The sequence below is a fragment of the Hemicordylus capensis genome, chromosome 2 (genome assembly GCF_027244095.1).
Source record: "Hemicordylus capensis ecotype Gifberg chromosome 2, rHemCap1.1.pri, whole genome shotgun sequence".
Taxonomy (NCBI): Eukaryota; Metazoa; Chordata; class Lepidosauria; order Squamata; family Cordylidae; genus Hemicordylus; species Hemicordylus capensis.
In genome coordinates, this window is record NC_069658.1 from 203,237,964 (window position 1) to 203,258,895 (window position 20,932).

The following is a 20,932-nucleotide window of genomic DNA, read 5'->3' on the forward strand; positions in this document are numbered from 1 at the left end:
AAAACATACCGTAGTACATGGGAGGTAAAATGACTGGAATAAGAACAGCCCTGCTGGATCAGGCCCAAGGCCCATCCAGTCCAGCATCCTTTTTCACACAGTGGCCCACCAGATGCCTCTGAGAAGCCCACAGGCAAGAGGTGAGGGCATGCCATCTATCTCTTGCTGTTGCTCCCCTGCAACTGGTACTCAGAGGCATCCTCTATATCTATCTGGAATAGACCATTCACAAATGTAAGCCATCATTTTGATCCTGCAGTCATCAAATGGTGAACATCCATGTAGAAGCCAGCCATTAACTTATGCTCATGTGAGTGTTACAGAAACAGGGCTTCTTTGCATTCTTCCCCTCCACAGGCGGTCTTGAGATTTTTCACCTGCTACATCTACAGGCACCATTCAAAATAAAAAACCAACAAAAGAAAATATCACACATCATCTCATTACATTATTCTATACTGGCACAAGTCCGATCACCAAAAGTCAAACCAAATGACGCAAATACAAGGTGACTTGCACATTAAACAGAAGCAGTTTCTGCAGAACGTTGTGAGCTGTGGGAGCCACACCTACGGTAAGAGAGGAGAGCTGGTCTTGTGGTAGCAAGCATGACTTGTCCTCTTAGCTAAGCAGGGTCCACTCTGGTTGCATCTGAATGGGAGACTAGAAGTGTGAGCAATGTAAGATATTCCCCTCAGGGGGTGGAACTGCTCTGGGAAGAGCTGAAGGTTTCAAGTTCCCCCTCTGGCATCTCTAAGATACGGCTGAGAGAGATTCCTGCCTGCAACCTTGGAGAAGCCACTGCCGGTCTGTGCAGACAATACTGAGCTAGATAGACCAATGGTCTGACTCAGTATATGGCAGCTTCTTAGGTTCCTAACACCCACCTACAGCTGCACAAGTTGCCTCCACATTATGGTAGGCGCCTATACATCTCTCTCTCTCTCTCTCTCTCGCATGCTTCTGGGGTAACGTGAAAAGACAACTGCGGGGAGATATGATAGAGGTCTATAAAATCATGCATGGTGTGGAGAAAGTGGAGAGAGAGAAATCCTTTTCCCTCTCACACAACACTAGAACCAGGGGTCACTCCATGAAATTGATTGCCAGGAGGTCTAGGACCAACAAACGGAAGTACTTTTTCACACAATGTGTGATCCACTTGTGGGACTCTCTGCCACAGGATGTGGTGACAGCCAACAACCTGGATGGCTTTAAGAGGGGTTTGGATGACTTCATGGAGGAGAGGTCTATCAATGGCTACTAGTCGGAGGGCTGTGGGCCACCTCCAGCCTCAAAGGCAGGATGCCTCTGAGAACCAGTTGCAGGGGAGTAATGGCAGGAGAGAGGGCATGCCCTCAACTCCTGTCTGTGGCTTCCAGGGGCACCTGGTGGGCCACTGTGTGAAACAGGATGCTGGACTAGATGGGCCTTGGGCCTGATCCAGCAGGACTGTTCTTATGTTAAATGTGACTCATCCACATTTAACATGAAAAGCTGCCTTTAGAGGGTATCTGAGAAGTGTTCAGACCTGGACTTTATGCCAAATGATCAGTGGAAGAGAGACCCATAATTTGGAGGCCACTACCATGAATGTCTCTCTATTTACCATTATTACACAGACGAGGGGTCGACAAATCCCAGGTGGCAGGGAGCCACAGTGCCTAGAAATTTAATTGTGGTGCCTAGACTAAGGTATTTAGAGGTAGCATTATTTAATAAAATCTTGATATGTCCCAGGAGGCCTGTTGTATTCTACCCAGTATCTTTTATGCTTTGTTGTTGAGAAGTTTGTCCCAGTGGGGAGGGCGGAGTCAGAAAGGAAAAGGGAAGGAGAGGAGGAGGAGAAAATGGAGCTATTTCTGAATAAACTCTCAGTTAAATCTATGTAAGATTACTTTGTGCTTGTGAAGAAAGCAGCTATAAAACACAGCCCTGTTTCGGTAAAGAGGATAAAGACAAGGCCATTTACCCTCCCCCTGCACAATGTCCATCACTCGGTTCAGTCATTTTGCCCAATGTCCATGGTCTGGCTCCCAAATGTTTGAGCTGGCTCCTAGACGTAAGGAAAATTTGCCGGGGCCTGACACAGACTTGAATCTCAGATGGTTTAAGTTGATGGGACATTCTCCACTGATCTTGGATATCTGATGGAACAGTAACAGAGGAGGGAGTTCCAAAAGCAAGCAACATCAGGTCTGAAACCGGGTCCATTTGTGATCCAGGTGTTATAGCACTTGCATGGAGCTGTATTGCTGCACAAATGTCTGCAGAGTTATTTGCTGCATGAAATCCAGAAGTTTCCCGTCAAGGAAGCATTTCCATTGTCTGGATGCCCCATTGTCCCAACACTCCAACTGCCATGTGTTCTTGACAAGACAACAACGCTTCCCCCAGCCCATGCAGGGAGTGCAAGTACCATGGAAAGATGTGCAGAACATTGTTGACTAGACAGGGACCCCAAAGCCAATGTGCAACTGAACAGCAGCGTCTGTTCACCCCCATGACGGGTCAGGCTCCATTAAGGGAATGGATTCCACCTGGCACTAAAGGCTTTGCAGCTGTGGGAGCAAAGTGCTCAGGCACAGCATTCATGTTACACCCCTGCAGATGTCTGCAAGTAAACGTGGAATCTCTCTCTGTCCCCTCCCCCTGCCCACTCCTTGGCTGACGAGTGGGCAAACCTTGAGGACCCTACCGTGATTAAAAGCCATTACTGCCACTAGGAGCTCAATCACATTACAGTAGGGGTCAGCTCCAAGTCACAGACAGCCAGTTATTGCTGGTGTAGTGGAAGACTATGCAAGTCTCACAGGAACCTACCACATGCGACAATGGAGAGCAGCAGTGCCAATGCCCACACAAGACTGATTTCTATTTTTTAGTATTTTTCACTGCTCTGTCTTCCCTACAACTCCAGTGCAGGAATGCTAACCTTTCTGCAGAAATGATGAACGGCTGCTCCTCTTGCAGCATGGGCCGGACACTGGAAGCTGCTTTAGACCAGGTCAGCCATTGAGCCATCTAGCTCAGTAGGTCTACTCTGACTGGCAGCAGCTCTCCAAGGTACCAGGCAGGAATTGCCTGGGCTCAGCGCCCAGACATCAATTCTTTGGGCCCAGCACAAACTTGTGCCTTTGGAAGAGAGGACCATCTTAGGAACATAGGAAGCTGCCATATACTGAGTCAGACCATTGGTCTATCTAGCTCAGTATTGTCTTCACAGACTGGCAGTGGCTTCTCCAAGGCTGCAGGCAGGAATCTCTCTCAGCCCTACCTTGGAGAAGCCAGGGAGGGAACTTGAAACCTTCTGCTCTTCCCAGAGAAGCTCCATCCCCTGAGGGGAATATCTTACAGTGCTCACACTTCTAGTCTCCCTTTCATATGCAACCAGGGCAGACCCTGCTTAACTAAGGGGACAAGTCATGCTTGCTACCACAAGACCAGCTCTCCTCTCTTCTTACACCCTCCCACATACCTAGACTCTCATGAATCATGAAAGAAACATTTCTGTTCTAATTCTGAAAATACACTCTGCTATCCCGTAATGCAGGGATCCTCAACGTTGGGGCCCCAGATGTTCTTGGACTTCAACTCCCATAATCCCCAGCCAAAGGCCACTGGGCCTGGGGATTATGGGAGTTGAAGTCCAAGAACATCTGGGCGCCCAACGTTGAGGATCCCTGCCGTAATGTTCTGGTTGTGTGCACTCTGTGTACAATGCATGCATGTACAGTTCTGTATGCATAATATACAGTGATTCACACATTATGTTAACACATATTCAGTAGTACACTTCCTAAGTGCACCCTGCATTCCTGACGGTACCCTGCATGTACAGTCATTCATACAAGAACATGCACAGACCAGTGTTCCCTGTAACAGAGATTCCCAGATGTTGCTGACTACAACTCCCAGCATCCTCAGCTGCAGTGGCCTTTGGCTGAGGCTTATGGGAGTTGTAGTCAACAATATCTGGGAATCCCTGTCATGGGAACACTGGTACAGACCCCTGCATAAACATACAATGTAATGTCTGAATAGGGCTTTGCTGTGGCAGTTTCCTGCTCTGAGCAGGGACTTCCAAGAATCCTTCCAGCTTATAATACTAGAAGTCTTCAAGGTGTCTGATCCTTGAAGGATCAGACACCTTGTGAAGGATCAGACAAGGATGATAGAAGTCACCCATGCTGTCTGATCCACAAAATCCAATGTTCCACTGCCTCAAGCAGAATGAAGTGACCCAGAAGGAGAACATCCCAATTGTCCATCTGTATAATTGGCTAGCAATCCCACCTCTCCTAGCAGGAGCATGACAACAATACACACATTACAGACTGTAAAACTCTCCAAAGTGCAGCATGCACACAGACATAAGAAACCAAAATGGATGCACCTTTGAATGCTGTCTAATGCACAGCTTAACAAATTCCAGGTGCCAGGGAGCCATGGTACCTAGAAATTTAGCCACTGTGACTAGACCAGCACATTCAGAGGTCCGACAAATATTTATATAGCGCTTTCCAACCAAAGTGGCTCCCTGTCCCCAAAGGGCTCACAATCTAAAAAAGAAACATAAGGGAGACACCGGCAACAGCCACTGGAGGGATGCTGTGCTGGGGATGGATAGGGCCAGTTGCTCTCCCCCTGCTCAGTAAAGAGAATCACCACTTTTAAAAAGTGCCTCTTTGCTCAGTTAGCAGGAGTTCTTTAGATAGAATTCTTTTTTTAAAACTGTATTTGTCCCAGGCAGTCCTGTTTCTGTTCTAAGTATGTTACTTGTAAAGGTGTGAATAATGTGTGAATCACATGACAACGTCTGTCATGAAGTCTGGTAATTTTGTAAAGAGTCTACTGTCAGGCCCCTAATTCTTTCAGCTGACTAGGTTCAAAGAAAATGTATCAAGATCTGATCTAATGCCTTGCCTCCTTTCATCTTTTAATGCCTGCACATAATGCCTTACGCTACGGTAACAAGTAATGGCCCAGGAAAGCAGACCATGCTCATTTGAAATTAGAAAGTTTCAGTTTTGTACTGGTTATAGACAGGGGACAGGTTTTTTGTAACCTTCATATTCTATAATTATGGCCAGGGGAGATTCTCCATAATCTTCTCACAAGAGCCCAGATGTACTTCATTAAGTAAGAGACAGCTGGACTTTAAATAAACAGCCGTTCAAGGGATTGTTACCATTTTACTGACGCAACTCTGGTGATTTTATCCGAGCCCCAGCGTCTAAACATGGCATTACTCTGGCGAGGTAGCAGCAGATGGGTGGGACTCTGTATCACTGGTTTAAATCCAGTGATGTCAGGTGGAACCTAGTAATCTTTTTAAAGGTGCAACGGGTTCTGCTTGCACCACGAACAGCCTCCTCCAACCCTGGCAAGCAGCCAATCCCTTTTCTTTAGCCATCTCAGCCTAACACCAATTACTCGCTTCCTAGGAAGAGAAGAACTTGGAGGTCTGCCAAAGTCAGAGCCTGGGCATATTCCAGAAGCAAAGCAAGCCTTCTTTAAAAATGTCAAACATGCTTTTAGTGACTGGGGGGATATGGGGATATTTTAATGCATTTTTGGTTATGCAATTTTAAAAATATTTCATTAGGCCTATCAGCCCTGAATATAAGCAATAGTATAGGGAAGAAAGATTGAAATGAATGAAATATAACAAACTTGACTGTCAGCACCAGGAACATACAGATACAATGAATATTTATATATACTGCTTTTTAACAAAAGTCCCCAAAGCAATTTTTATTTTTATATGTTTTACACACACACGGCTCCCTGTCCGCAAAGGGCTCACAATCATAGGATGCTGCCATATACTGAGTCAGACCATTGGTCAGTCTAGCTCAGTATTGTCTACACAGACTGGCAGCGGCTTCTCCAAAGTTCCAGGCAGGAGTCTCTCTCAGCCCTACGAAGAGATGCCAGGGAGGGAATCTGGGACTATCTGCATGCAAGCACACAGATGCTCTTCCACTGAGCAGTGGCCCCATCCCCTAAACAGAATATCTACTGAAAAACTCTTAAGAAATTATGAAAAATGTATACTGCCAACAACAACAACAAAATAAAAGCCTTATGTATATCTTTGTTTAGTAGCTGCTGCTTTGTGAATGCCATTCCCATTGTTTGAAGTGCATTGGTATGTTTTTGAGCTGTTTTTCTCACAGCACTTAATGTCTCAGTGGGACTTGTTATGACTTCAGTAAGAATTGTTAGAATTTAAGTAAGAAAGTACTGTATGTAAGAACTATTTGCCCTTCTAATGGGCAACTGGCCAATTATAATCACATGTAATCTCCCATCCAAATGCAAACCAAGGTGAGCCCTGCTTAGGGGACAATGCATGCTTGCTACCACAAGACTAGCTCTCCTCCAGGAGTGTAACTAGGGTGGGACAATCGAGATACTTATCCTGGCTGCAACCAGGATCAGATAAAAGACCTTGCGGTGTACTGTCAGCTATTAAAACAACATTACACTATACAATGTTTTCTTTTCACTAGGGAATAATGAGGCATGTTTTCAAGATGGTAAATGAAAAATCAGATACCAGCTTGCTCAGAGGCTTAGTGGACGCAGCAGGGTAATCGTAGTGGCATTTCTGTAGCTTCTTGTTAGTCCTGTGTCTGCAGCCTAACACAGCGAAGTACATTCAGCTGCTGAATACAGCTGGTGTGGACACGTGATCACAGCAGGTGGAGTGGTTTTGTTTTGTTTTTGCACAACAGCTTCTGAGCAGGAGCCTTCTTAAGAACTTGGGATTTCAGGAGCAGCGTCCTACTATGAATATTCATAGACTAGTATGAATATTTATATATTGCTTTTTAACAAGAGTTCTCAAAGTGGTTTACATAGAAAAATAAATAAATAAATAATGAGTTGGATGGTTCCCTGACCCAAAAGGGTTCACAGGGGCAAAAGCCACTGCAGGGATGCTGTGCTGGGGTTGGATAGGGCCAGCTGCTCTCCCCCTGTTTAATATGAGAGAATCACCACTTTTAAAAGGGTCTCTTTGCTCAGTTAGCAGGAGTCCCTTAAAGGTTCACAATAACTCTTCACTCACTACTACTTAAGTGGCGCAGAGGGGAAATGCTTGACTAACAAGCAGAAGGTTGCCGGTTCAAATCCCTGCTGCTACTATATCGGGCAGCAGCGATACAGGAAGATGCTGAAAGGCATCATCTCATACTGCATGGGAGGAGGCCATGGTCAACCTCTCCTGTATTCTACCAAAGAAAACCACAGGGCTCTGTGGGCGCCAGGAGTCGAAATCGACTTGACAGCACACTTTGCCTTTACCAGTTCCTTAGGAGTGGGGCAGGGAGCTCTCCACACAACTGGAAGCTGACTCTCGGCCTAGAAATGTCTAGTTACAGCACTGTTTACCACGACTCAAGAGCACCACTGACAGAATTGTTTCCGATTCAAAAAAGCTGGCAGCAGTCCAGTAGGTGCCTGGACTCCAAAGAACCACACACACATTTCCAGTTCTCAGGTACCAGCAGCAAATGTAGACACAGCCAGATGACTACACACCTGGCATTTTTCCACCTCTGACTCAAGGTAGATCACAATTTGTCCAACATTCTTGTAAAGTTCTAAGAACCTTTTAAAAAAAAAATCTGCTTGGACACTATAATAGCACCTCTAGCTAGCAGAAGACTAGTGCAATGACAGAATGCTGTCCTTTTCCGTGCGATTCCTCAGATGAATTATCTGAAACGTGTAACATGGTAATAGTTAGCAACACTGCTGCTTCAGAGCTACGGAGTGGCCTTCTTGGTATTGGAAGAACGATTACTGGAGACTGATCTCCCAGGACAAGTTGTGTAAAGCACAACTCAGCTATAGTACAAATTGGGATGTAGCTGTGCCAAGGCCCGTGTTGAGGCAACCCCATCAAGGATATTAGAGGCCCCTTCATCTTTTTTCTTTCTTTTAACTGTTCAGTCTCAAGCCCCTCTACTCATGGGGAATATAAGGAAAAAAACAGACAGGGAGGATTCTATCCAGTTGCCCAGTCTCCAGGCTTTAGACAGTCAGTGCAAAAGGACTGGGGTGGCAGATTTGGCTTCTTGGTTTTTGTTTTTGTTTTAAAACAACTTGTTTTTAAATTATACTTAAAGTTGCTTTTAAAAAACCCACAAAACTTTATAAAAATATTAGACTACTTGTGGTTGGGGGTTGTGCATTATTTCTGCTGCACACACACTCGGGGAGCAGTTAGGCCTCATCACCAAGTTTCTGTTTAGGTGACTGGTAGAAGTCAAGCAGCACTGGTGTAAAGGATGCCAGGGCATAACAGGTTTTAAAAAGACAGCTGGAAGGTTAACGAACGAATGAGGCTGTAGAAAGTTGCAATCAAGAGGCAACCCTTTCCCCCCTACCACAGTACTCACCCAGCTGGCTTGTCAGCAAAGAAACTGACATGTGTCAAGAGACAGTTAAACTACAAACTTCTGTAATAATTACCATGAGACCTGTTTTGCTGCCACTAATTCACGACAAACAGGTTCTTTCTAGCTCTTCTTTCATCAGAAACAAAAAGGGACTATTTTTATAACAGACAAGGGAAGGGACATGAAAAATTCAACACATCAAATCCTCGTACGCATTTATGTGCAGGGACTGGGGCGGGGAGAGATACCAGTTTCTAGGTTTAGATGTCAAATGTTTAGGCACCAGTCCTGAACAGAAGGAGGAAATGTTCTTAAACGTAAGTTTTTAAGTGCTGAGAAAATTTCCAGTCCTTTCTTGTTTCAATTTGATTTTTACCTCCAGTGGTGTGAAAAAAGTCAAGAGGGTATTTTAAAAGAATTATACAAATTCTGAGAGGACAGATCAATAGCTGCTAGCCAAATAATGAATTAGAACCTCTATACCCAGAGGCAGTATACCTCCAAATACCAGATTCTGGGGCCAAAAAACAGCAGGGGGCTGTTCAAGGCAAGATGCCCTCCTTGTCTGCTTCCTGGAGACTGACTACTGTTGGAAACAGAACACAGGGCTAGATGGCTCTTGGCCTCATCTAGCAAGGCTCTTCCTGTGCTTTTTTCAGCACCGTCCTTCCCCCTGGCTAATACTTAGGGTTGCCTTTCCCCCTCCCTTACAGAGGAACTGATCATGTGTCTTAACAACCAGCTTCACAAGTCTGCTGTCACAACAAGAAAGTCAGATTCTCTTCCAGGATCTAGATGAGCTCTTGATGGGGTAGGGATGGGGGAAGATGGAGAAAGACCAGGAAAGTTGGCAGTGCACCCATATTCATACATGGGAGGGGGACAGGAAATGGTGGCGGCAACAGTTATGCCCGTGCCTCGGTACTGAGTGGGGGGGCTTTCCCCAAAAGAAAGAAAAGAAGGGGCACCAATGGTGGAAATCACAGCTGTGAAAACGAAAAACACATTAAGGCAGCCGGGCGGGGAGGGGACCTGCTGTTTGTGAAATTCCTGGAAGGGAGAAACCACACAGTCTCAAAACTGCCGATTGAGGGCAGCTGGTACAATGCTTTCAACAAAACTACTAAGAGATGGAGAAGGAAGAAGGGAGAACGATTTATAGTTCTGGTTACCCAGTGGCCAGATCCGTTTGAGCCACAATTCCCATGCTGGTGCAGGGCAGGCCTCTCTGAGGACTACAGGCAGAGCTTAGGGTGGAAATGGGGCAAGAGCCGTCTTGACCCTGGTGGCCATGGCTCATTTTTAAAATATGAACCCCACTGGAGGAGGCCCAAAGCCCATTTAGTCCATCATCATGTTTCCCACAGTGGCCAACTTCTGGGAAACTTAAAAGAAAGGCGCGAGGGGGGCAACGTTCTTCACCTGCTGCTGTTCGCCTCCAGCAACTGGTGTTCCAAGGTACACTGCCTCCGAACCTGGAGGTTCCACACTGCTGCCACAACCAACAGTCATCGATAGACCCATCCTCCATTTATTGGCTTGATTGCTTTTTAAGCTAGCAGCCACCGCCACACCACATCCTGTGGCACCAAACCGTTTAAATGAATTATGCATTGTGTGAAGTAGTGTTTCCGCTATCTGTCCTGAATTAATTTCATTGGGGAAAGCCTGAATTCTCCTAGCAGTGTGTGTTGGGGGGGAGGGGACCAAACCAAACCCGACATCTCTCTATCTAATTGCTCCACACCATGCACAATGATGTAAGGCTCCCTTTCCTTAGGGCCAAGCTACACACATTATAATTAGAGCAATATTAGGCCCGACATGCCTTAATTTTTCTTTAGTCAACAGCAGTCAGATCTGGAGACCCTGCAGACTGGGGAAGCTCCCCTATCCCCGGCCATGACTCATTCTCCAGGCAGTCCCCAGCCCGGCTACTATTCACCCTGGGGAAAGAGCTGCCCAATGTCTCTAGTCCAAGGCTGCTCAACTCCGGCTCTCCAGCAGATGCTGGCTACAACCCTGGCTACTGGCCCCCGTGGCTGGGGATTATGGGAGTTGTAGTCCAAAAAGCAGGGCAGGGCTAAATTGAGCAGGCCTGTTCTAATCCCTTAACTTACAGTCCGGGTTGCTAAAGCACCTTTAGGTCTAATACTAGCAGTGGTGGCACCTCACAAACTGAAGTTTCCAGCTTTGTTGAGACCTTAATTTAAGCCTGGGCAAAGCCCTGAAACCCGTTTTTCCAGCCCCAGAACATAGACTTTTAACAACGGAGTGTCTTGCAAGGCAGAGTGCCCCTTCCATCACTGCCAGCTAACCCCCATGGGCCACCACCTGTCTGGGATACAGGTCAAGACTTTCAGGTGTGGCTTGCATGCAGGCTTGAGCCCCAGTACCTATCTTTTTCAGAGCTTCACCACTAAGCTGGGGACAAAAATAATTTGGGGGAGGGACTGTAGCTCAGTGGAAGAGCATCTGCTGCTCACACTAAGCTAAATATGAATACGATGACTTTTTATATACCACTTTCAACAAACGTCCCCAGAGAGAGAGAGAGTATATATGTATGTATGTATGTATGTATGTATGTATGTATGTATAGATAGATAGATAGATAGATAGATAGATAGATAGATAGATAGATGGCTTCCCTGTCCCCAAAGGGCTCACAACAGCCACTGGAGGAATGCTGTGCTGGGGATGGATAGGGCCATGGAAATCCTTGGCCTTTCTAGATGGGGCTAGGATATAACCTGGAGAGTTGCTGCCAGAAAACGTGGGTAGCTTTTCCTCCTACCTTGCTTCCACACGGTCGCTTCTACCCAGGTTTTCCTCTTACCTTGCTTCCACACAACCAAACGTTGGGAGCACACACAGCTCCCAAACCTAGGTAGGACACAGTTTTTGATTGTGTGGATGACCTCTTAGAGTTTCAAAAGTTGAGCATGAATGTTGAGGATTGCGATGCAATCCTAGGTAGAAGCAAGTCCCATTGTGTTCAGTGGGGCTGACTTGGAGGTAGGACTTCAGCCTTGGAAGTCCCAGCTCCAAGGTTGGAGCTACAATCTTTTAGTAAAAGATTGCCTACTTTTTTAGTAAAAGATTGCCTACTTTTTTACAGCCCAGGCTCCTGTGCTTTTAACAATAGCTTGTCACAGAAATTTAGCAAGTGAACTTTCCCCCAAAACTTTATATCCACAGTGGCATTTCTTAGCAGCTGTTTCTGCACACAGGGGTACCTTTCAAGGCACAGGAGCATGCCCTCTCTCAGAGAGAGAAACACTTTCCCCTATTTTAAGAGCAACAATCTGCATTCTTGACTCCCATGAGATCTTGTTAGCAAACTCAGGGAAACAGTTATTTTCAGCATATGAAAGTTAGGGGGATTTTGCTTCTTCCTGAACAATGTGTGTGGCCAGAACATAGCATTCAGTTATGCAAGAGCAAGCTCTATTGATTTGGAGAATTGACATAGGAACATAGGAATCTGCCATGTACTGAGTCAGACCATAGGCCCATCTCGCTCAGTATTGTCTACACAGACTGGCAGCGGCTTCTCCAAGGTTGCAGACAGGAATCTCTCTCAGCCCTATCTTGGAGATGCTGCCAGGGAGGGAACTTGGAACCTTCTGCTCTTCCCAGAGCGGCTCCATCCCCTGAGGGGGAATATCTTACAGCGCTTACACTTCTAGTCTCCCTTTTGTATGCAACCAGGGTGGATCCTGCTTAGCTTAAGGGGACAAGTCATGCTTGCTACCACAAGACCAGCTCTCTTCCCTCTTCCTTCATGGAGCATAGCTTCATGAAAACCAGTGTGCTGTAGTGGTTAGACTTGAACCAGAGTTGACCTAGGGTGACCCACTCAGCCATTAAACTCACTGAGTGACCTGGGCCCAGCCACTAACTCTCAACCTAACCTACATCACAGTCATGAGGATTAATAGGGGTCAGGGGAGGGACCTTCTATGCTGCCCTGAGTTCCTTATAGGGACAGGATATAAATGTAAATAATATAAGGCTTATGGTAGATGTACCTAAATCCAGGCTTAGAGATACACATTGACTTTAAAAATAAATAAATCACTATAGGTGGCATGCATTAAACCTTGGCTCTCCACCATACCAATATACAATGCACTACTATAGTCCAACCAGGATATTGCCAGAGCATGGATAAGCGTGGCCAGGCTCCATTTGGGAGAGGTCACAGTTATCATACCAGCTGAAGCCGGGAAAAGATCCTTTCAGGGCACTTGAGTAGGGATAGCAGAACCGGTCTGAGATCAAACTGGACCTCTGCAAACCGGGCTGGTTCAAGTGGTTCGATTGTGAACCACCTCAAGCCCATTCAGGCTGGTTCAAACCCAACCAATCGGTTCCGCATACCCGTAGTACAGTCTGAATTTGGTTTGAATTCAGACCGAACCATGCCAACTGGTTCATGCACACCCCTACACTTGAGCCTCCTTTAGGCTGACTGAATCTAACAGCACCAAGCTGCAGAAATGATCTTTCAGGGGAGTGCAGCCTCATCTAAAACAGGCCATATGTCCACACACAGCAAAGACCAACCAGCCATCAACAGTATCTCCACTCTTTACTTTATTATGAATACGATAACCATGTATAAGTTACAAATACGACGAATATTTATATACCACTTTTCAACAAAAGTTCCCAAAGTGGTTTACATAGAAATAAAATAAAATAAAATAAAATAAAATAAAATAAATAAATAAAATGGACTTCACTGTGGCCTTTATTGGCCCTCATCCAGTCCTTATGCAGGTTGTTCCACTGTAGAACTCCACCACCTGATATGCTCCTCTCTTTACAAAATGGCTCAGGGCCGGAACAAATCATTTCTAAGCTCCTCCCACCATCAACAAACAACATGGCATTCAAACATAACCTGGGATGTAACTGGCAAATCAGTAAGAAACAGGAGTTGCCACTGGACTGAGTCGTGTGGGGAAGCCCATCATTCATTCCTGGGATGTAAAAATGGTTGTGGGCCTTTAAAGACACTGATGAGGATGTGTCAAGCTCTCCCCTGCTTCACTATATGCAACATCTGAATATATTGCACTGTATTTGGCATAGGGCCACTCTGTCAGACCTGCTGCCCTCACTGTGCCCCTAGGCAAGCTATCTGGCTTTCCATTAGTCATCTTGAAAAGCTAACTATTGCTAACTGGAAAGAAACCACTGCAAAATGTGTTATTTTCATCACTCTCAATATATCACATAACATTTGATGTCATTTTGCACCCATGTCTAGACTGTGCTTGGGGTGGGAACTTCTGTCATCCCACCCATAGCCAAAATTACATACTTTTAAGAGAAAAGGGTCCCAGGAATTATAATGATGGGTGGGGGGGGGGAGAGTGTGTGTGTATAATGCTGTTTTAAAATATTATTTTAATTTTTAAAAAATTGTTGTAATGTTTTAAATTTTTTGTTTTTGTTTTAACTAAAGTTTTACTTTCTGTTTTTATTTTGTTGTAAGCCACTCAGAGATTTTGGGCAGTATAAAAATACGTTAAATAAATAAATACATAAATAATTTTAAAAGAGAGAGAGAGAATATATAAAGTGATGTTTTGGCATCACTCACCCACTGACATGAAACTCTCAAATCAAACCACAAAAGATAGAAACCTGCCATTTTCACAGACAGGTTCCAGAGCTCTCCCAGACTGACAAAAAAATCACAAACCCCGGAAAAATGCATTAATACCCTGGAAAATGCGGGAGAACTCTCACATTGGATAGCATGGCTCATGAGACCTCATAGAACTAGGAAGAGACTAGAGTCAGAGTAAGATAAAATGTTAAAATGCTTGCAAACTGCAAGACATTTTACTAGTACACACACGCACACACACCACTTTTCAACAAATAGAGTTTTTAAAAGGTTTACATAGCAGAATGAAAAAAAAGAGGTCTTTCTCCTCAAAATGCTTGCAATCTAAAAAGTAACACATGGGAGGCACACTATGTTCGGATGAATAGGGACAATTACCTGCTAAACATAAGAAAGCCACCATTTTAAAAGGTGCCTTTTTGCCTAGTTAACAGAGAATGGGTTATCAGATGTGTAGCCTAGATACACCCTGGCCACAAGAAAAATCAAAGCCAAGTTTATTTTAAGTAAGATTAGATTAATTGACAATATTCATACTGAATATTAACTAGGCATTTTATTATATATGCATCATGTGTGCTGGGGGTCCCCCCCCCCCTTTCAAGACTCTATGGTCTTTCACATGTTCATTAATGGAAGTGGAAGAAGAAAAGTATTCCTTATTGTCTGTGTTATATCTATATTTCACTAAACCCATTTGCTTCCTTCCCACAAATTATTTACATTTCAGTTGTTTAGCCCACCTCTTTCTGAAGCTCAAAACTGTTTCAGAAGATGACAAAAATAAGCAGCCGACAAGGATATCTTATTTCTGTATACAAATATAGACATCAACCTGTTTAACCTCTAACCCAGCTGGGAAAATCGAGTTCAGACAAGAGAGCTTTACAGGCTGGCCTTTTCCGGACCTCTGAGGGAAGGAAGTTCCAAGTAACTGAATGCCATCCATAGAGAACAACAAATCTAAGAATTTGTTCTCCCTTATCTTGCTGGACATCCTTTTTTAAACAGCCAAGGAGTATCAACATGGCTCTTCTTTTATTGTTCCCCCATGCAAAACATACCCAGCTCTTTTAGCCTTTCCTCACACATAGCTACTCGACCTCGACCCTCACCCAGAGATCTCCTGAATTCTTTCTGATCTGCTGATACTAAGCTTTGGCAATGGCATGTCTTTTGCAAATGTGGATTAACTGTTCAAAAAGAGCAGCTACCAGTCCCTAATGATGCTGCTGAGGAGGAGGAGGATCCAAAACCAAACCGGGGCACATTCCCAAGACAGGAGATTACACTTAACAACTCCAAATCCTCTTCTGCTTGCTGACTGAGCCAGAAAAAGTTCCTTGCCTCTCCCTCTGTGGTGCCACCCACAGAGACTGAACACACAGGCACTGGGCCTTGCCTAGATGCCTCAACGGATTCCCAGGTTCTCACACGGCCTTCCTTTAAATGCCTCAACCATAAAATGAGCTTTTTAAAAAATGCCTCTAATTGCCTGCCAGTAAATGCCTCCGATTTTGCTCACTGGCTTTTACTAGGTAGCCTTCCGCGCCTCCTTTTTGCTCACTGGTGAACCCATACACAAACCCTGCTGGGTCCTTCCTTGTTTTGCCTCCCGCAATATGATTCCTTCCATCTCCAAGTTAGTCCTCTTCTGGGTGACTGCCATAAAAGCCTCCATTTTCCTGAAAAGGGACAAGTCAAAAGAGTGCCTAAAAATACTAGGACGACAACATAACTCTTCCGGATAACTGAGAGGCAGGCACAAGAAGCTGACTAAGGGGGACAGGCAAGAAAAAAACAAAAACACTCGACAGCACCACTCAAGGTACCTCTCCACCTTTAATTAACCTTGTGTTTTACTTACCAGCCTAAACTATGCATGAACACCAGCTTTCACCTCATGAGCCCAATCCCACACAAGTTTAGTGAGCAGGGCTCACTGAGTACAGTGGGAGTAAGAATATACAAGAATATGAACACCTCAACATCTTATACAACAGGCACACAGCACCCACGCTGCATGGGGATATTTTGACCCGGCAATCCTTTGCACAGACCAGAGGCATAACAGAGTATTCACTTTTCATCTATGAACGCATGTAAGTGACCATCACAATACAAACAAGCAGCAGATGACGACAACGACAACAATAATAATTCTGGAACCCACTGCTCCATGCAAGACCTTCTGAAAAACCCAATATTAATTTAGGCAATTGTATTCCACAACCTCCTTTAGAAAAACTTGTGTGTACCTCTCCATAATGAAGATCTGGGGGTGGGGAGAAAGAATCTGGCTGAGGGCAACCGTTTGCTTCAGGTGCTGCTTAGAAGTAGAGGCAAGGAGCAGAAGTAAACATGCCTTCAAAAAAACCAAAAAGGCGGGGGGGGGGAGATGCCCCCAGGTCACGTGCAAGCAAATCTAATTCCCAATATTTCATTCTGAATTTCATATTGATCTTCAAACACACATCCTATGAAAGGCGAGCCTAAACACAGCAGCTGCAAGACTCTCTTATGCACATTTTAAGCCCCAGTGAATTCAGTAGGACTTTTTTCCGAGTGAACACGAACAGAATCGGGCCGCCCGCCCGGCATCAACAGGGAGCTAACCGGCAGAGGACAAGATGCTGCTTATAGCCGCTGCTTGTCCCCTGCTTACCAATTTGCAACGCAGATCAGATCCAGAGACCCTTTCTCTCAAGATCCCGAGGGGAGGGGGAGTTGCTGGCCAATCCTGAGGAGCGAAAGGCTGGTTAGCAAACACCAGCTGAATAAACAGAAGCGCAAATAAAGGATGGGGGAAGGAAGAGACGAGAGCGCTAGAAAGAGGCTGGCGGGGAAGGAAAATGCCAGCGACTCCCATCAAGTCTTGTAGATTCCTCGCAAAAAGAGGAAACCGGTTAAAAACCAAGACACAGGTCGCGCTGTAATAGCAACAGATTTGGCGGGATGCATTTCGCCATCGAGGAAAGCCCCAAGCTGGATGTATTAAAAGGTGGAGTTCAACTACACTGGGGAAAACCCTGCAAGGGGATAGCCCGATTTCCTTGCCCCACTGAACCCCTGACTGTCAACCTCCAACGCCCTCATAGTTCTACTACGATTCGGCTCCCTGGAAGATCTTAAATATGGGAGCTCGAGGCTTGTCTGAAAAAAAGTGCCTGGGATAGAACTGCCCCCATCATCGTCTCATTTCTTAGGATTTCATTTTGAGGGCTTCTTTTTCACTAAGGCTACAGGGCGGAGATCCAGTATTATTAAGCGTTACATTTAAAAATACTTGAGGTTTGAAAGTGTGCATTACGCACGCGCGCAAAACCTACTGGAGAGAGGAGCTAGAGGAGGTCGCTTGAAAAACAAACGCTGGATGGCTCCTTTCTTGCCACATAACTGAGATGTTTATGAAAATTCCCCAAATCCCAGCCTCTCCAGGAAAGGCAGGGGGAGACGCGGGGGGCGATCGCGAGCAACAAAAACAAACCCACCCCTGGGGAGCGAGCGGGCACCAGAACCACCATGCTTCGTCCCTGCAAGGGTCCAGTTGACCGGAAATATATAGGGGGCTGGAAAGGTGTCCCAATTCGGAAAACTGATCTCGCGGCGAAATAAATTACATATAGATTTTAAATGGAGGCTTGACAGCAGGTGAAGTCTCATGATCGCCCATACAGAAACGCGGGCAGCGTCATACAGGAAGACACTCTTCCCCAGCGATCGGGAAGAAAGCTGTTATTAAGGTGCACCCACACTTTCCCCTTCCCTGTATCAGGGTTCAAAGGATCGCCGCCCCCTCCCCCCGCTTTTGAGTGTACTCATTTGAATGAGTAACCACTCACGCGCGCGCGCGCACAAACTCACACGCTTGCTGTTTGGTCTTATTGCAACAAAAACAAAACCAAAAAAAAAAGCAAAAAAAAAAAAAAGTTTCTAACTTCTGCCGTCCCCTTACCTTGCTTCGAAAGCACCAAGGCTTCGTCCCTCTGCACTTGGGTGATGATAGACCGGCTTTCCATCTAACAATCCCACAGACCCTGGGGATCCTTTGGTTGGGAGGAGGAGGAAGGGGAAAGGAGGGAAACGTCCAGGGAGGAGGAGGAACAGGGGGGAGTGCAGTGGGGGAGGGAGGGTGTTGTCCACTCCTCCTTCAGTTGCAAAGCCCTGGAGTAAGCTGCATGCAAAGGCAGCAACGTAGATACTCCTCAGATCGGGTCCAACATGGAGAATCCAGGGCTGGAGCGAGGGAGGGGGGGAAACCACACTCACACACACACATACACGCACACGAGAGGAAATGGGACACAGGCAGTTTCGAGTCTCCCCGCCTCCTCCCTCCTCCAGATAAACAACCAACCGCAGATCCCTTCTGGGCTTCACTACAGCCTGACAGCTCCCAGCAATCGGATAAAGTGGGCGCTCCAGCGTGCACCGGACAAAACAAGGAAGGACGCAAAGGTGGGAGAGCCCCGTTACTGTTGCAACGTTCGATGCTTTTGTTATTTTGTTACCAGTCCAGGGGCTCTCCTCGCCGAGAGCAGCCTTGAAACCGCTCCGGCGCTCTGATTGGCCCGGCGCGAGGAGTGGGTGTGGCTAAACACTCTACTATGCGGTGTTTACCTAACAAACATTCCAGCTGCCGGAGGGAAGAGAAGGGCAGAGGCGGCTACGCCTCCTCTGGGGGCGGCTTCCTTGCTGGGCGGTTGTTTTCTCCCACCAGGCAGGCGTCCCTGGCGGAGGGAGAGGGCAGAGCTGGCGGCTCATGGGTATGTGTGCTTTGAGGGGAACGACAACAACCACCAAGAACATGCAATTCGCAAATGAAATAAAAATCAGTAGCAAGAGACATAGAGCATGAGAAAGAAAGAAGCAGTCCATACATCCATCGGTTATAATAAGCAGGGGTGGCCCAAGGTAATGCGATGATCATGCTGGAGGCAAGGCACCAAATGCTGCCTTGGGCCACCCAACCCTGGCGGAGGCCAGTGAATCCCCTTGCAAGTTTGGAAGTGGCACAGAGAGACGGGGACGGGGCGAAGAGGGAAAGTTCCCTTAGGAGCTCCTTGCAAAGCCGCCGAGACGAGATTGATCCCTAAGAGCTGCCTCCAGGGCAGTGGGGCATCTGGACATCCTGCTGTTGTCCAGGAAACCCCATTTCCTCCCCTCCCCTCTTGAACCCCCACCCCGGTGCAAGGGACAACAACTACAAAGTCACTCCCAAGTCCTTTCCTGTCATCAGCAAACCATTGGATTTGGATTTGATTTTTAAAAAAATAACTTACGAGCATCCTCCAAGTTGTTTTCAGGCTAAATGATGGTGATCTCTCAAAGCTGGTTTTTTGTGGTTTTTTTTTAAGTGAGAGTGACTCTCTAAACTTTTCAGGAAGGATTGGTCCAGATGTATTGTATTGATTTTGCTATCTTAAAATTGATATGCCACCTTTTAGCCAAAAAGGCCCCCAAGTCTGCTCAGAACCATTAAAACACACACACACACACACTCAACAGGGAGACCGCTATAATTGAACAGGGGGTGGGTGGGGGGTGGGATGTCCCTGGGCTCCTGAGGGAGAGGGGCCCACCAGCTGAGTGACAGCTTTTGCTTTGCTCTCTCCTCCCCTGGTCGTGAGGCATCTTCACTTTTTCTCCCCAAATACCACTCTAACTTTGCTATGCCCCTGAAACTCAACATAGAAAATTTTTCAACAAACAATAAAACTAGAAAAACTAAAGCGAACAGCGGAAGAATAAAAGCACACAAGGAAGGCTCTAGCAGGAAAAACAATTCATGGGGCGCAAACATCCAATCAGATAATTAAAAGTGCATCAGAACAAGATGGCTTTTACAATCTTTTTTAAATTTGTTGAGAAGGGGCCGTGCAGGCCTCCCAGATGGCATTCCAAAGCCTGGGTGTCACCACTGAGAATGCTCTATCTGGAGTACTTCCTAACCCAATGGTGATGGGACACCAAGTAGAACCTCTTCTGACAAGCCCAATGGATGGGCAGAATTTCCTGGAGGAAGGTGGTTCTTTAGGACCCCAACCATTTAGGACCCTGGACCCCAACCATCTGGGTCATTAAAGGTGATAACGAGCGCTTTGATTTGGACTAGGAAACAAACAAGGGGCCGTGTAAATGAAGCAAGACATGGGAAGTCTGGTCTATTATGCTCCCCACACCAGTGTGAGGATTGGCCTCCATGTAGAACTGCTTTTAGACATAGGAAAATAGGAAGCTGCCATATACTGAGTCAGACCATTGGCCTATCTAGCTCAATATTGTCTTCACAAACTGGCAGTGGCTTCTCCAAGGTTGCAGGCAGGAATCCCTCTCAGCTGTATCTTGGAGATGCCAGGGAGGGAACTTGGAACTTTTTGCTCTTCCCAGAGCAGCTCCATCCCCTGAGGGGAATATCTTACAGTGCTCACATGTGGTCTCCCATTCAAGTGCAACCACGGTGGCCCCTGCTTAGCTAAAGGGACAAGTCATGCTTGCTACCACCAGACCACCTCTCCTCTTCCTGTACTTTGGCTGGCAAGTACAGGGCCTTTTCATTGATGGTGCCCATATCAGGGAGGATTTGCTACGCAGATCTTCCTAGACATCCAAACATGCAGGCTTACTTGCTCATGGCTTTTAGAAATGGTTAGCATTATTTTCTTTTCAATTATTTCAGAATACTTTGTGGGTAGCTCAGCTGATTTGATTAGGAACATAGGAAACTGCCATACACTGAGCCAGACCATTGGTCTATCTAGCTCAGTATTGTCTTCACAGACTGGCAGCAGCTTCTCCAAGGTTGCAGGCTGGAGTCACTCTCAGCCCTATCTTGGAGAAGCCAGGGAGAGAACTTGAAATCTTATGCTCT

The 20,932-nt window shown here is 46.1% G+C and overlaps 1 protein-coding gene across 3 annotated transcripts in view; it reads right to left on the reverse strand.

Annotated features, from left to right (window-relative positions):
* CTDSP2 (CTD small phosphatase 2) overlaps window positions 1-18,586 on the reverse strand; it is a 63,642-nt gene extending 45,056 nt beyond the window's left edge. For 2 of the 3 annotated variants that reach the window (XM_053299153.1, XM_053299152.1), the window contains exon 1: window positions 18,017-18,585. In XM_053299153.1, the coding sequence (XP_053155128.1) occupies window positions 18,017-18,080 (64 nt within the window). In that variant the 5' untranslated portion in view covers window positions 18,081-18,585. Of the gene's footprint in view, window positions 1-18,016 lie in introns of all 3 variants that reach the window. The other variant, XM_053299154.1, reaches the window with a different exon arrangement.
* Between the last annotated feature and the right edge of the window lie 2,346 nt (window positions 18,587-20,932).